The sequence below is a fragment of the Mesoplodon bidens genome, assembly GCF_964165515.1.
Source record: "Mesoplodon bidens genome assembly, chromosome: 5".
NCBI classification, from domain to species: Eukaryota; Metazoa; Chordata; class Mammalia; order Artiodactyla; family Ziphiidae; genus Mesoplodon; species Mesoplodon bidens.
The window spans coordinates 60,333,759-60,349,669 of record NC_138161.1 but is presented as its reverse complement, the minus strand read 5'-3'; the positions used below and the strand labels follow the sequence as shown (position 1 = coordinate 60,349,669).

The 15,911-nt window shown below is 35.9% G+C and overlaps 1 protein-coding gene across 2 annotated transcripts in view; it reads left to right on the top strand.

The window, feature by feature from the left end:
• Positions 1–15,911, top strand: part of CFAP44 (cilia and flagella associated protein 44) — a 134,117-nt gene that overhangs the window by 28,252 nt on the left and 89,954 nt on the right. For both annotated transcript variants that reach the window (XM_081235768.1, XM_081235767.1), the window contains 8 exons: positions 94–208; positions 2,773–2,937; positions 4,876–5,031; positions 5,630–5,677; positions 6,267–6,366; positions 7,028–7,122; positions 9,553–9,762; positions 10,384–10,494. In XM_081235768.1, the coding sequence (XP_081091894.1) occupies positions 94–208; positions 2,773–2,937; positions 4,876–5,031; positions 5,630–5,677; positions 6,267–6,366; positions 7,028–7,122; positions 9,553–9,762; positions 10,384–10,494 (1,000 nt within the window). The remainder of the gene's footprint in view (positions 1–93; positions 209–2,772; positions 2,938–4,875; positions 5,032–5,629; positions 5,678–6,266; positions 6,367–7,027; positions 7,123–9,552; positions 9,763–10,383; positions 10,495–15,911) is intronic.

The following is a 15,911-nucleotide window of genomic DNA, read 5'->3' as shown; positions in this document are numbered from 1 at the left end:
TGTGACTATGAAATATGTAAATGTTTGGGTGATATTAAAATTAAAATAAATAAAATTTCTTTGAGGTACATTCAGGCTCTTATTTGTTGGCAGGTTCTGGGAAATCACTCTAACATTCACCGGCCTCAAGCTTCAGGGTTCATTGGGTCGATTTGGCAAAACAGCCACTAATGATATAGAAGGTTACATGGAGCTCCCAGATGGGAAGGTGAGTACAGCTACTATTCTACAATAATGAAATTATTGAAATTAAATGAAGTGATATACATATATGAAAGCAGTCTAAAAAGCACTGCCAGTATTGGCAATAACAGATACTATAATGGCAAATATAATGAGCATTTAATTTTACCTTTTCAGATTATCAATTTTAATTCTGTGAAATTGTCATAATCCACATGTACATATCATTTTGTCTTTACTAAATATTATATACACATATAAAGTATGGGAGCATTTTCATATATTAACATAGTGACTTACTTGTCACTTTTAACTATGTCATGGAGTTGCAGTGTTTATAGTGTTTATCTTTCCCTTCTCTCTTCTTTGCCATGATCCTCCAAGAGGACTTACTGGGTCAAAGGTTATATACAGTCTTGTGGCTTTTGCTTTTATTACCAAATTATTGTTCAGGAAGATTGAGCCACTGTATAGTGACATCTACAACACTGCAATTTTAATCTGTTAGTTTCTTCTTCTTCTTTTCTTATAAAATTTATAGACATATTGCCTATAGGATCAGTTCTCCATTAATATTGTATAAGGCTTCCTATTAGGATGAGTTATATAGTATTATTTGTGGTCATCTCAGTTATAAGTAAATGCCAACATACAAATATTACTCTGAGGAACCAAATGGTCTAGTCATTGCCTAGTGGAATATTCTTAATTTGAAATCATGGTGTATGGTAGGAAATAAAAAGTCTTGGGTGCTGGCTAAATTATATATTATATATCCAAACCTATAAGATGATAATAAATCATTCCAGCTTCAAATTCTGTAAGAATTAAGCTAAAGATCATTAAAAACATGGTATGAGATATATCTGTAAAAGGTTCAGTAGAGTTTGTGTAGAGGTAGGGGAGAAAAGAAGCCATTTTAAATGAAAGAGCCATAAAAGGAAATATTTAGAGTTAGGAGTAAATATTATATATTTAGAGGATTAATTGCAGTACTCATGTTGGGAAGGAGTGGGAAATGAGATTGAGAAGTATGGTGGGGCCCTCGTGTATGAGGACTTGAACAGCAAGGCAGAACTATTAGGTTCTGGAAGAGTAGAGTTGCAAATGAAAGAAGTTATATATAAATTTGGCCCCAAATGCCATATTAGAAGGGAAATGTGGAGTCAAGGAGATGAGCTCAGAAGGAAGATACTGCTTTTATGTAAGAAGAGATGATGAGAGTCTGGACTCTTCTCAGGACAAATGGAAGAGGGAAGCTAGACATGAGTGACATTTCAGAAAGAAATGCCTTATAGGCTTTGGTGACTTTTGGTGGTTTTAGTTACTGGACAGAAAAAAGAAATCTAAGTAAAGACAAGTGGGCTGAGGCTTAATAGGTAGAATAGATAAGCACAGGTAGACTGGAGAAGTAGAAAAGACTGAGTAAGGTCATAAGTTCCTCTAGGTGAGAGGAAAATGGGGCTGCAGAGTCCTCGAGCAGGCAGGCAAGAATTAGATCAGAGTTCCCCAAAGGGCATTGCATGCAACATTCTTTTGCACAGAAACTCTATGAAAAGACTTTCCTGGTCAAATTCCTTTGCAGCTAGAAATTTCTCATGGTGATTCCCAGTGAACACTTCTGTATTTAAGCTTCCAAGGGGTCCTAGAGAAAAGAAACTTGTTTGACTTTGTTTTTCCTAGCATATGTCTTCTGAGGCAGCATTAGTTGGAATGGGAGGTTTTGAGCCACAGTGCGTGGTTTAGAACCCTGACTCCTCTGAGTAATTTTGGGCAACGTACTTAACTGTTCTGTGCTTCAGTTTTTTTACTTTATAAAATGGGGATAGTAATAGTCAGGACTTCCATTGGCCTAGATGGTTCCTTTGTGCAAATGAGAAAAACTGTCTTTTCTGGGAAAATAAAGTACCCAACCTATACAACAGCACATGGTATCCTTGGTTTTTAGGATTAAATAACAATATATGTTAAGTGCTCAAGCACTGCTTGGCATGGAGTCAATACTCAATTAGTATTACTTATTATGTTATATTAGTTAAACATCTTAAGAACTAGTGTTTGGTGGTACATACTTTGGGAAGTGCTGGATTAAGTGCATTAATGTGAAGTGGTTCTAAATGATCATCCTTATTTGAAATTGAATTATATTCTGCTATAATTTGCTGAGTTCAGTACTGACCTCACAATTATCAAACATAACATTTGATATTATCACTCTTAAAAAGTAGAATTTCATCTATCAAGGACTTGAAACATGTCTCTAAATTTTGACCTGGTAATTCCACTCCTGGGTTGTGTCCTTAAGAGATGTACAAAGAAATCTACAGCAGATATGTTTGAAAAATTAACCAACATACACAATGAGGAAAAACTATGTATAATGCTAGGAGCAAATATGTCAAAATGTGACAAGTGGTTGTTTCTGGGGTAGTGAATTTTCATTGCTGTATTTTATTTTAAAAGTTAAAAAAAATTTTTACTTTCATAACCAAGAAAAATCTTTAGAAACAAGTCTCACCAGCTCTTTGAAGCATATATACACGTTTGTCTGTCTTCATGCATGTTCTTTCCTTTCCACACACCTGCCAGGTGCTCTCAGGGTCAGAATGGGGCAACATGCTGCTTTGGGAAGGTGGCCACATCAAAGTCGAGCTGAGTCGAGCTTCAGGCAAGCCTTGTCATCAGGGTCCCATTAACCAGATAATGCTGGACGAGGGTGAAGTCATCACCATCGGGTCAGATGGATGTGTTAGGGTAAGTTTTCTTTACACTAGGACAGTAGCACCCATATCAAAGCCTTGCAGATCACCCTGTGGATTTTATCAGATTTTTATTTCTCACAAAGGTCACTTGATGAAGGAGATCAGTGGTCATTTACTCCTAGGGCCAACTCATTTTAAATAATGCTTCTCTTGTGGTAAATATTTAAATTCTAGTCAAAATTCATTTACATCTTGGCACTGAAATTTTCTGAGGGGACCTTTTGTTATTTTGATTCTGTTGTTGATATATCAATAGTAGCTTTGGAAAATGAATATCCACGTTAGCACAATATTAACAGAGGACTCAGATGTCCTTCCAAAATGCCTGGTATGAATGGGTCATTTTCTAGGGACAACGAGGCCAAACATTTGTTAGTTACTTTTTACTGAGTCTACCAATTAGAAATACAAAGGTGAACTGACAGGGTTTGCCTATGGATGCTCCTTTCTGGTGCTCTGTACACTAGTGAACTCGCTTGTCCTCACCTGTGGACACTGTCCTGCCCATAGTGTGGGCTAAGCTGGGACATTGCTTCTGCATCTCCGTCCTTCTGGCTGTTGTCACACCTCTTCTCCCACCTACCCATGTGTAGGTACCCTGCTGTTGCTGGCAAACCTGCAGTCTTCTGATTTGCCTTGTGGTCCCCACAGTATGTATTTCTACTGAGCCCTTTCATAAGAAAATATTCATAAAAGGGAGTATTCTCCAGACATTCTTTAGGAAGTAGTATTATCAGAAATAAGACTATTATTTTTTTTTTTACTAGTATGGTTACTCTGACACTTACTGAGCTTACGTATGGCTCAAACAATATATTAGACATGTCTTCCACAGTTTATCCTCTAACCATGGGCTTTTTGAATCATGTTAAATTTAATTTTGTTCTATTTTACTCATTGCTGTGAGAATCTTTTGTCCTTTATTATGTCTACAACGTATTCACTATCCTTCCAAGGCATATGCCACCCCCAAATACATCAAAATACCAAGTGGAGGAAAACCTCAAGAGAAGAGAAGTTAAATACTTCACAGAGAAAGTATGGACATCACTAATTTGCTTCCCCTTTCAAAGTCTGCCCTTATCTCTTCAGTCCTCTATGTTGTAAATCTCTACCTCTCACCCTCTAGGAAAAACCTACTCCAACTCCCAGGAGTTAGTCTGACCCTAGGATCTGGGACTCTCCTCCACAAGTCTACTCTGTGGGACACCACCAATCCTCCCAAAGTCTGAGTTGTTGAGTCTAGGATGACGTAGCACGATGTGGCTATAGAACCATCCAGGCTGGGCTTTGGCACTTCACAGAGGAAGTCCTTCCGAGTCTCTTCACCACATGAAGTGAAACTGTGCTCCCTCATCCTTCCCTAGTACTATTCTGGTCTCCTATCCCAAGAACAACAATCCTTATCTGAATAGTACAGTCTAAATCTATGATAAGGAAGAGAAACATTATCTCATGAAGACATTACCTACATCCATTTTTCTCTGCTTATAATGAAGATAGTGCTTGAATCATTAAGCAAGAAGGTCTATGTCCCCTTTCCAGGAGTCCACGGATCTAATGTAAGGCGAGGCTTGTCATGATGTCTCAGTGTATGACTGAACCATTTATTCCTTGCAGCCGCTATATATGAAGTAAGGCCTGACAGAAACCTTGAAATAAAGTTTACTTTGGGCAAATTAGAATTCTTATTCAAGTCTGTATTTTCTCACTAATCTCCATAAATAAAAAGGAAATTATAATAATTCATTATTCCCATTTCAGAGCAAAATCCCAGGGTTAGATTTTGTCTGGTGTTTTAATTATACCTACTCATTATTTTCCTGAAACAAGAAGAAATGACTTTTGAAAAAAAATGGGGCCTTTTCTGGCTTAGAAAATATACATTCAGAAACTGCTGATTGATTAAAGTATTTTCTTATTTTTTAAGATATGGGATTTTGAGACAATAGACACTGCTGATACTATAGATGAGACTGGATTGTTAGAGATAGAGCCCATTAATGAACTTCAAGTAGACAAGAATGTCAGACTCTTCTCTATGATAAAAATGAATGAAATTGGAAATAACTTTTGGTTGTCTCAGGTAAGATGCACTCTTCTCTCTTTGCTCTTTAAAGTTATCTGGACATTGGGACTTCCCTGGCGGTCCAGTGGTTAAGACTTTGCCTTCCAATGCAGGGGGTGTAAGTTTGATCCCTGGTTGGAGAGCTAAGATCCCACATGCCTCGTGGCCAAAAAACCAAAACATAAAACAGAAGCAATACTGTGACAAATTCAATAAAGACTTTAAAAAATACATTAAAAAAATAAAGTTATCTGGACATAAAATTAAAATAGTATAATTTATTGTCACTAAATCCATTGTACTATTAAGACTACTGTTGATACTACAATGAAGAGTTCCCTGAACTTTGATATTTAATTGACTTGTATTTTATACACAGAAAACAAATTAGCATTTTTATTATGTTAAACTGTAAGTTTTATGAGATTGCTTCATTTATTGTGTCGTTGTGTTCTAAGATGCATGGAAGTTGCTATTGTTTAATTTCAATCACACTTTAAAATATATGTAAGTTTTTAGCATGTTTTATCCTTTAACTAAATCATAAAAAAATTTCTTTAATTTGATAAAAGTCTAAAATGATGAACAAAATATTATTAGGTATTTAATTTTTTAGGATTCCAATGGAGCCATATGGAAGCTTGACCTTAGCTTTTCAAATATTGTAAGTTGCCTATTTTTATTTTTTTCTAATTCTCATAGTAAAAACCTTTGTTGTTATTCTTTAAAAGATGCTCTTTTTCCATATTTGATCATTGTTCTCATCAAAAACTTGCTCAACATATCCAAAGAATTCATACTGTATCTGTCTCTTTCTCTCCTTATGACTTTACATAAAAAAGGATCTATCTCATAACAGAATTTACAAGAAAAGTGGCAATGACAATGCCTAACATTATACAGTGCTTTACAGTTTTCATAAACATATGGCATTTTAATGTATATTATCTCATATAATCCTCACAACTACTCTGTTTTGTAGGCAGGCAGTTGCCATCATCTCATTTTACTGATGAAGAAATGGAAACTGTCATTTGAAGTGACTTGTGCCAAATCACACAGCCATCAAGCGCATCATCTGTCTCTCCTTATTCCAAACTTCAGCGCCCTTTCTATCTTACTATGCCTTTTCTTATTTCTGTTCAGATAAAGTCACACATGATACAGGGTTCTAACTGCATTTCTTTAAACTTGGCCTTAATTCTGTGTTAACCTATCTTTGAGCTCTAATAGGATCTTTTTTTTATTATCAGACCCAAGATCCAGAATGCCTCTTCTCCTTCCATTCTGGAGCCATTGAAGCCTTGGCCGTCTCTCCTCTCACTTATCTCATGGCCACTACTGGCTTGGACTGTAAGTAGGAACTCATATCTGGACCTTTGTGTTTTGTTTTCAATTCATTTTTTTAATGTGTTTGATTAAAGCATTTGAGAATTTTTCCAAAAGGGAAGCTTCTTGATGCAAGTGAGGTAAGTTTCAGGAGAGGGGAAAGGGCCCAAAATATGGCAACCATGGTTATTGCAAGAGATTAAAATAAAGACACATCAGTAAGTTACTCGTGAAAATACCATTCATCTTGGTGTTATCCACATTCATGCTTTTCCTTTTCTTTCCATCTCCTTTCTTCCTTCTTGACTTACAGTGAATCTATGTGGACTGTGCAAGGTGAAATTTATCCACCAGTCAGTCATCAGTTGTTTCTTTACTACAGTCATCCCTTGGTATCTGTGTGGGGATTTGTTCCAGGACTCCACTGATAGCAAAATCCACAGATGCTCAAGTCCCTTATATAAAATGGCATAGTATTATTCATGTTTATAAATTACCTGATTGAGGGTATACATGTAAATTTTTAACTAAAGAAAAGCCATTAGATTATCAGTTGATTTAATTTTTATGATGTTTCTTGTTTAGTGCTTAAATGTGGAATGAGTTAAAGTTATTAAAGATATTTACATATAAATAAATATATATATATAAATAACTTGTTTCTTTTAAAACTGTCTTTCTGTAGGCTCTGTTAGACTCTATGATTTTGCTAGCAAAACTCCTTTGGTTCAGATGAAATTCAAACAAGGAGGTACTGCCCTTGCTTGGGTACCACGATTGGTAAGTTTATTGTTATAATGAATTTCTACTAGAATCTATTTGTAAATATGGTATATTAGTGCTATTTCTTAGAAACACAGATATTTTCTGACTCTGGATTTTAGAGAAGAACAGAAAATTTAGTTCACTCAGAACGTGATAGAAATCATATCATGACTTTACTATTGTGGTTTTGGTTCTGTTTTAATGAAAATCTATTGTTATGCCACCTAAAGTTTAGAAATAGTTCCATGTTAAAAAGTAATTACCTGACAGAACTTTGTGTATCTGTCCTCTGTCTGACTCTGATTCATTCATTCTATATATTTCCAGCACGTCTGCCACGTGCCAGTCCTTTTACTAGATTCTGGGAATATAGCAATGAACAAAAAGAAAAAAATATTTGCCCTCATGAATCTCCCACTCTAAGTAGGAGACAGGAGGCAGAGACAGGCAAAAAACAAGTAAATTTATGTGATATGTTAGATAATGATAAGAGCTATAGAAAAAATTAGAGATCATTGTTCTAGTTGTCTATTGCTGTGTAATAAACTACCCCAAATGTAGTGGCATAAAATGGCAATCATCTTATTTTGCTCACAGTCTCTGGTATGGGAATTCGGACAGGTGACAACAAGGATGGATTATCTCTGCTTCACAGTATCTGGGGCCTCAGTTGGGGAGATTTGAATGGTTGGGGCCTAGAGTCATCTGAAGGCTTCTTTGTTACAGGTCTGGCACCTGGGTTGAAGGTTAGGCTAAGCTGGGATGTCAACAGCAGTGCTTACCTGAAGCCCATGCCACATGGAGAGGTCATTATCACAGCATGGTGGCCTCAGGGCAGTCACACACTTCTTTATGGAAGCTCAGGGCTCCAAGATCTAGTGTTCCAACAAATAAGGCAGAAGCTGCTGTCCTTTTATGACCTGGCCTTGGAAGTCACATAATGTCACTTGTATCATACTCAGTTGGGTGAAGCAGTCACAAGCCCCCCACTCCCAGATTCAAGGAGGGAGGGACTTAAACCCCACCTCTCCATGAGAGGCATGGCAAAAAATTTGCAGCGAAGTTTTAAAATGTCATGGGAATATTTGGAATATTTTATCCTTATTGTTTTGGGTTGAAGTCAAAGAGAAAATGTTCCAGGCCCAAAGTAGATGTGGAGGTGGCTGGAATGGAGGGGAATTTCATGATGGGATCAAGACCAGAAGGAGAACTCAGGCCAGGGCATAGAAGCAGAACAATGATGAGGCTGGATTAAGTAGAAATGTCAGAGTATTTAGATTACCAAACATGGATCACTCTTTATCCTAATCTATTTACACTCTTACCTAAATTCTTTAAAATACAGCCTATGTAATTGAATCATTTTTTCAGATGCTTGGACAATGTCCATAGAATGTTTTCTTTTTTAGCCTTATATCCAAGTAATGATCATATGGATATTATGCTTGAATTGCCCCTTCTTCATACCCTCTTGCCTTTCTGGAAAACTGCACATCATTGTTTACAATTTAGCTCAGGTCAGATATCATCTCCTCTCCATAGCCCTCCATGACCCCACCTTCAAGTAGAGCTGCGTACTTCTTCCTTTGCGGTTTTTGTTTAAGGACTGTGTATATACCTCTTTTATAGCACTTATCACAGTGTACTAAGATGACTTGCTTTATTGACTGTCTTTCCCACCAGACTTTGTTCTTCATGATGACGCCATATCTTATTCTTCTTTGTACTTCCAGTGCCTCTACAGTTACTGACTGGTACATTTAGACACTTACTAAATGTTTGCATAAACATTCAGTTGGAATTGAATGGAATATAGTTTTCTTATTCCCAAGATTTTCATAATTGCCTGGCCTCAGGGATGATCAATCTTCTCTAAAGAATACCAAGGCTCTTGCCCTTCTCCTGAATGCCTTCTGAGATAGCAGATTTAGTACATTAAGACATTGCTAGATTTATATCTCTGGCCCAGACTTCTCCTCTAAGCTGCAGACTAGGTCAACTTTCTTTGCTGTGTGCTCTCAGAGAATGTTTATTTCCTTTTACTTATTTCAGTTCATAATTCCATATTCATTTGTGTGGTTGATTAATGTCTGTCCTCCCACTCGACCATAAATTTGTGAAAACAGGTTGAGACTGTTTATGCTCACACTTGGGTTGCTGGTGATGTGTGCCTGGCACATAGTAGACAGACACTCCACCAACTTTTGCTCATTGAATGCTTGGATTGTCATTGTTTACCTGTCTCATGGTCTGCAGTGATAAGGAACTGTCATAGAAGAGATGGAAGTTACCAGAAAGTAGTATAAGGAATTATTGATTAGCATTTATTTTAGTTAATTATTTAGTTAAATAATTTAAGTCTAAATAAAATACAGAAATCTGTTATGTAGTACAGCTTTCTTAATCAACTAATTTCAGAAAACTCGCATTTCTTTTTTGTCCAAGGTAAGCAACGGGGGAGCACAGATTACTGCAGGATTTGAAGATGGAGTTGTTCGAATTCTTGAACTTTATGATCCAAAAGGGCTTACAGTTTTTGTGGGACGGAAGAGAGTTTCAGATGCAGATATTCGTTTGAAACAGGTTTTCAAACCTCATACTTCTCCTGTCACTGCTTTAGCTTATGATCGTGATGGAGAAGTTCTAGCCACAGGGGTAAGTAGTAGATTTCCTTGTGTTTCCTATTGAATTTTTGTGGTTAACCCTGCCTTATTAGTCTTCCTACTTAATGATGCCTTATTTGCTTATATTCCTTTCTGAGAATATATCCATGTTTTGTTTTCTTAGTATTCAGATTCTTTCAGTGTAGTCTGTGCGTGACATTTAAAAATATTCTTACAAATTGAGTTGTAATGCTTATTTTAAATGAATAGAAATTTTCAACTGGGAATCATGCAACATGTTTTATGTATAATCAACGTTTTATAACCTAAGTATGTTCTTATATAGAATTGGCCTAAATGAAGAGAATAAATATGTAAATTCTTTATGCATAAATAGGTGAGCATATGCACTGTGGAATTTTTTGTGAATCTTATATACAGGTATGGTGATCATCTTTTCAGAAACACATACAAGAAAACATGGTTTGTCAAGTGTTCTCATGGGGAAAATGAAGCAAATATTTGAAATAAGAATGTTCCCAGAATAACCTGGGGAGATATGATCATTGTAGGTATACGTATACAGTGGGTGTAATATAGCTGTTAAATGCTTCTTTGTACTGTATGCAATGTTTCATAATAATAAATATTTGGGTATCTCTCTTTTTCTTAGAGTAAAGATCAAACTGTCTTCTTCTTTGAAGTGGAAAGGGATTATAAGCCAATCGGTTATATTACTACTCCTGGACCTGTTTGCCAGTTAACCTGGTCTACAACCTCTCATGTAAGTAGTTATTTGTCTTCGTGTTTAAATCTCAGTTACTACATAGTGAAGTGATCTGGTAGATAGAGAATAGTGGGTGGAATTATTAGCTCCACTCCTGGGTCCTGCCGTGAGGGGCCAGGGAAGCTGCTCTGCTTTACTAGTGGAGCATTACTCAGGAGCTTCAAGCCCTTCCCACTACCTCCTCCTTCTTCCATAATCTAATTAATCTATTATATCAGACTTTGCTTCAACAATGGAGACTTCAGCCCAAAACACAACATGTCAGAATGTGTTGAGTGTACTTGTCCTCATGTCTAATCTCTTTACTTCTCTTCTGCTCCCATTCCAGCTCCATTTTCTCTTCTAATCTTCCATTGCCTCTTTTCTAATAACAATTGGTGATTCAGTATTGATTACTAATCTTATTTAATGCCCCTAATTTCCCTAATTTTGAGCATAGGATAATTCAGTCACCTGAATATTGATTGAATGTCTAAACCAGGTACTGTACTAGGGTTCCAGCATAATAATAATGCTGATGAACTGCATAGAAGTACTGTCAGGATTTTGGAGGGGTTGGGGGTAACATCTCTAATCTATTTTAAGCTCTTCTAAAGAAAATGGCTATAAAATATAGTAGTACCTAGAAAAAATATTTTTTAATTAACAAATACTCATTGTTTTCATCTTTGCTAGGCCCTGGCAATGGATTCAATAAGCAGTACATAACAGTATCTTCTGAAGGAGAAAAAAAATACACATGTTTAAGAAGTTATATTGATCTGTGATAGAATTATTTAAGATTTCACAAGGGAATGGGTGACTAAATTATCAGTGATATCAGTGGTATAGACAATACGTGCTGTGAATATAGAGCATGTATATCAAGAAAGGGAATATCAAGCAAGGGAGAAGTTAACATGTGATGTGAGTTAGTTGAGAGGAGGAGAGTGCAAGTTGTGTAGGTGAAGGAAAGAGAGCTGCAAAGGATGCTGTGTGTTAAAGCATGAGCTATTGTATCACAACATATAATACTTTGTGCATCCTTCAATCATTTCCCTATATAACAAAGTTTTAAAAAACCCAGCATTTTTCAGGGGTTGGGAATGATGGGTGGGAAGGGGGTGGGCGTGACTATAAAGGGGCAGCTTGAGGGAGATCTTTGTAGTGGTGGGATAGTTTATGTTTTGATTGTGGATGGTTGCATGAATCTGCACATGTGATAAAATGACAGAACTATACACACATTATATTAATGTTGATTTCCTAGTTTTGATATTGTTACAGAAGAAGTAACCAATGGGAGAAACTGGGCAAAAGGTATAAACCTCTTTGTACTATCTTTGCAGCTTCCTATGAATTAATAGTTACTTCAAGATAAGAAACTAAAACAAAAATTAAGGCAGAAAAGACACGCCCCCCCAAAAAAAAACCAAAAAATAATTCAAAAGTCATTTCAGGCAGTGGTGCCAATTAGCACTTATATTTCTAGTATTATTTGGGTATTACTAATGTAAATTACTCTCATCTCACAATATATACATGTACCAAATCATCCCGTTATGCATCTTAAACTTACACAATGTTATGTCAGTTATATTACAATGAATCTGAGGGAAAAAAGTAAATTAACATGTGTAACTGATACTGCACACTTCAGTTGTCCAAATAGCAATAGCGGTTAGCCCCTACCAGCTCACTGGTCAGACCTCCTAGCTTCCTGAATGCATTAAGCTTCTGCTCATTATTTTGGTTTCCAATAAAGCTGCATCACACACAGAACCATTCCATCTTCAGTGGTCACTACCATGATCACTTAGGCAGCAGTGTGGAGAAGTTACAAGGGAGCCAAATGAGAGGCAGGTAGATCTATTGGACAGCTGTGTTCCAGAGAAGATGTGACCAAAGTGTGAAAGACTGTGTGGTTAAGAGATAGGTAGAATTGACTGAACTTGGTGATCTTCTGAATTTCTGGGGCTGATTTTGATGTGTCTAAATGAAATTCATTAGAGTTTTTCTAAGACATGTTTTTTTTCCTCCTGCATTTTTCTGAGAACACCATTCTCCCTGTTACCTAAACCAGAAAATCTTTAGAGCCATCTCTTCCCTACCTCTAACCACCCTGCTTTGGTGGTTCACCAAGCCCCCCCATTGGTTATGCACCCTAAACATCTGTTAAATCTCTCTCTTCCTCTATATTGTCTTGTTCCTCTTTGTTTCATGCATTAAGCTTTGAACTTAATCTTCTCCGCCTAAAGTGACCTCCTTCTTGTCATCCTAGCACACATCAACTCACTATATTTTAACACACACATAATTTACTAATATTTTATTAAGGATTTTTGCATCTATATTCATAACAGAGTGATAATTTCCCCCTTTTGTAATGTCCTTGCCAGGTTTGGAATCAAGGTATTTCTGGCCACTTTTTTTTTTTTTTTTTAAAAAAAGGTCTTTTCTATTCTCTGGACCTGATTTGTTGTTTGTAGGAGGATTTTTAATAATGGATTGAATTTCTTCAGTAGATGTCTTCTTTTAGCAGTTTATAGTTCTATAACTTCCAACCCACAATTTTATACCCAGTGGTAGTATCTTTCAAAAATGAAAGTAAGTAAACAATAATGTGACTTTTTGCATGAAATGAGCAACTCCTGTTCTCATGCAGCTTAGGGTTGTGCAAATGTTTTAAAGTCAAAGGCCCAGCAGAATGTCAGGCTCCCTTTTCTGCATTTCCCTTTTCTCTGGTATCATGTGCCATCAGGTACTAACTTTCTTGTCACTTTGAACTTCACCTTGTGTCTATTCATCTCTGAGAGAATGCCTAAAGCTCTAGAACACTGCATTCTGTTTGGCTTCTAGGTCCCATGCAGTAAGTTGACCAATGCCCTTAGGAGAAAGAGGTGTAGAGAATGCCCAGCTCACCTCACCTAACTTCCCTTCTCCTGCTATCTTGGCTCTTAGAGCTGTGGCTGTACTGGTTTCTCTGTGTTGTCTTGAACTAGCTGATTTAGCACACTTTCATGTGTCATTGAATTCAGTTTGCTAACATTAGTGTTTTTCATCTATGTTTATAAAAGAGATTTGGATAATATTTTCTGTCTTCATAGTTCATCATCAAGTTTGTTATTAAGGTTTTTTTCATCTCCTAAGATGAGTTGTAAAATATTCTCTCTATTCTCTTGAAGAATTTGTAATATATTAGAATTTTGAATTTTTGGCAGACTTGGTAGTAGAGCCATCAGAGCATAGGGTTTTTTTTCTTTTTGAGGTGCTTTTTAAAAAATTAATTCAATGCCTTTAATGATTATAGTTCTTCTTTTTAAATTTTAAAGTATAAGTAAATAAATAAGTCTCAGATATACAACATGATTTGATACTTGTATACACTGTGAACTGATCACCACAATAAGTCTAGTTAACATCTGTCACCATACATGAGAACTTTTGAGATCTACTCTGAGCAACAGTCAAATATGCAGTACGGTATTATTAACTATAGTCATCATGCTGCACATTACATTCCCATGACTTATTTTATCACTGGAAATTTGTACATTTTGAACCCCTCCATTTTATCATCACCCAGCCCCTGCCTCTGGCAACCACCAGTCTGTTTTCTGTACCTAATGTTTTTTTCTTTTTTAAAGATTCCAAATACAGTTGATATCATGCAATATTTGTCTTTCTTTTCCTGACTTACTTCACTTAGCATAATGTCCTCAAGGTCCATCCATATTGTTGCAAATGACAAGATTTCATTCTTTTTGTGGCTGAATAATATTCCATTGTGTACATATAATCACAATGGAATATTTTCTTTATCCATTCACCCTTCAGTGAACACATAGTTTCCATATCTTGGCTATTGTAAAGAATGTTGTGATAAACTTGAGGGTGCATGTATCTTTTCGAGTTAATGTTTTCATTTTCTCAGATAAATACCCTGAAGTGGGATTGCTGGATCATGTGGTAGTTCTATTTTTAATTTTTTGAAGAATCTCCACAATGTTTTCCATAGTGGCTGTACTGATTTATGTTCTCACCAACAGTGCACAAGTGTTCCCTTTTCTCTACATCTTAGCCAACATTTCTTGTCTTTTTGATAATAGCTATTCTAACAGGTGTGAGGTGATATCTCATTGTAGTTTTGATTTGCAGTTCCCTGATGATTAGTGATGTTGAGCATATCTTCATGTACTTGTTGTCTGTCTCCATGTCTTCTTTGGAAAAATGTCTGTTCAGATCTTCTGCCCCCTTTTTAATTGGATTCTTTGTGCTTTTTTTTTTTTTTTGCTAATGAGTTGTACGAGTTCTTTATGTATTTTGGATATTAATCCCTTTTCAGATAGATTATTTGCAAATATTTTTGCTTATTCATAAGGTTGCCTTTCATTTTGTTGAGTTCTTTGCTGTGCAAAAGCTTTTTTAGTTTGATGTAGTCTCACTTTGTTTTTGTTTTTGTTTTGCTTTTGTTGCCTTTGCTTTTGGTGTCAGATCCAAAAACTCATCACAAAGACCAATGACAAGGTCAAGGAACTTACTGCCTATGTTTTCTGCAAGGAGTTTTATGGTTTCAGGTCTTACATTCAAGTCTTTAATTCGTTTTGAGTTAATTTTTGTGCGCAGTATAAGGTAATAGTCCGGATTCACCCTTTTTCCTGTGGCTGTCCAGTTTTCCCAGCACCATTTATTGAAGAGACTGTCAACCCCCTTGTGTAGTCTTGGCTCCTTTGTCATAAATTAATTTACCATATATACATGGATTTATTTTTGGGTTCTCTATTCTGTTCCATTGATCTCTGTGACTGTTTTTATGCCAATACCATATTGTTTTGATTACTATAGCTTTGCAGTACAGTTTGAAATCAGGTAGTGTGATGCCTCCAGCTTTGACTTCTTTCTCAAGATTGCTTTGGCTATTCAGGGTCTCTTGTGGTTCCAATCAGATGTGTTCTTCTTGATTTAATTTTTGTAAGTACATTTTTCCCCCCCTAGGGAACTTGTTTATTTCCTTTGAATTTTCAAAATTTTTGTCTGTAATTTTCATAATATTCTTAATGTCACAGGATCTGTAATGATGTTTCCTTTTCATTTTTTTATACTGGTCATTTTTTCCCCTTCCTCTTGCTTAATCTTTCTAGAGGTTTGTCAATTAGTGTTTTCAAGGAACTTTTCACTTTATTGATTTTTATTTTGTTTTTTATTTTATTAAGTTATATTCTTTTATTACAATCCTACATTTACTGTCTTAAGGTTTATTTTCTTGTTTTCTAATTTCATGAAATGGATATTTATATTTTATTGTTCTTCTTTATATGTATCTTTATGTGTACCTTATAAAGCTATAGGCTTTAATGTATCCCACAAGTTTTGATAATGTCGTATTTTTATTATCCATTTGAAAATATTTTCTCAGTTTCGTTTTGATTTCCTTG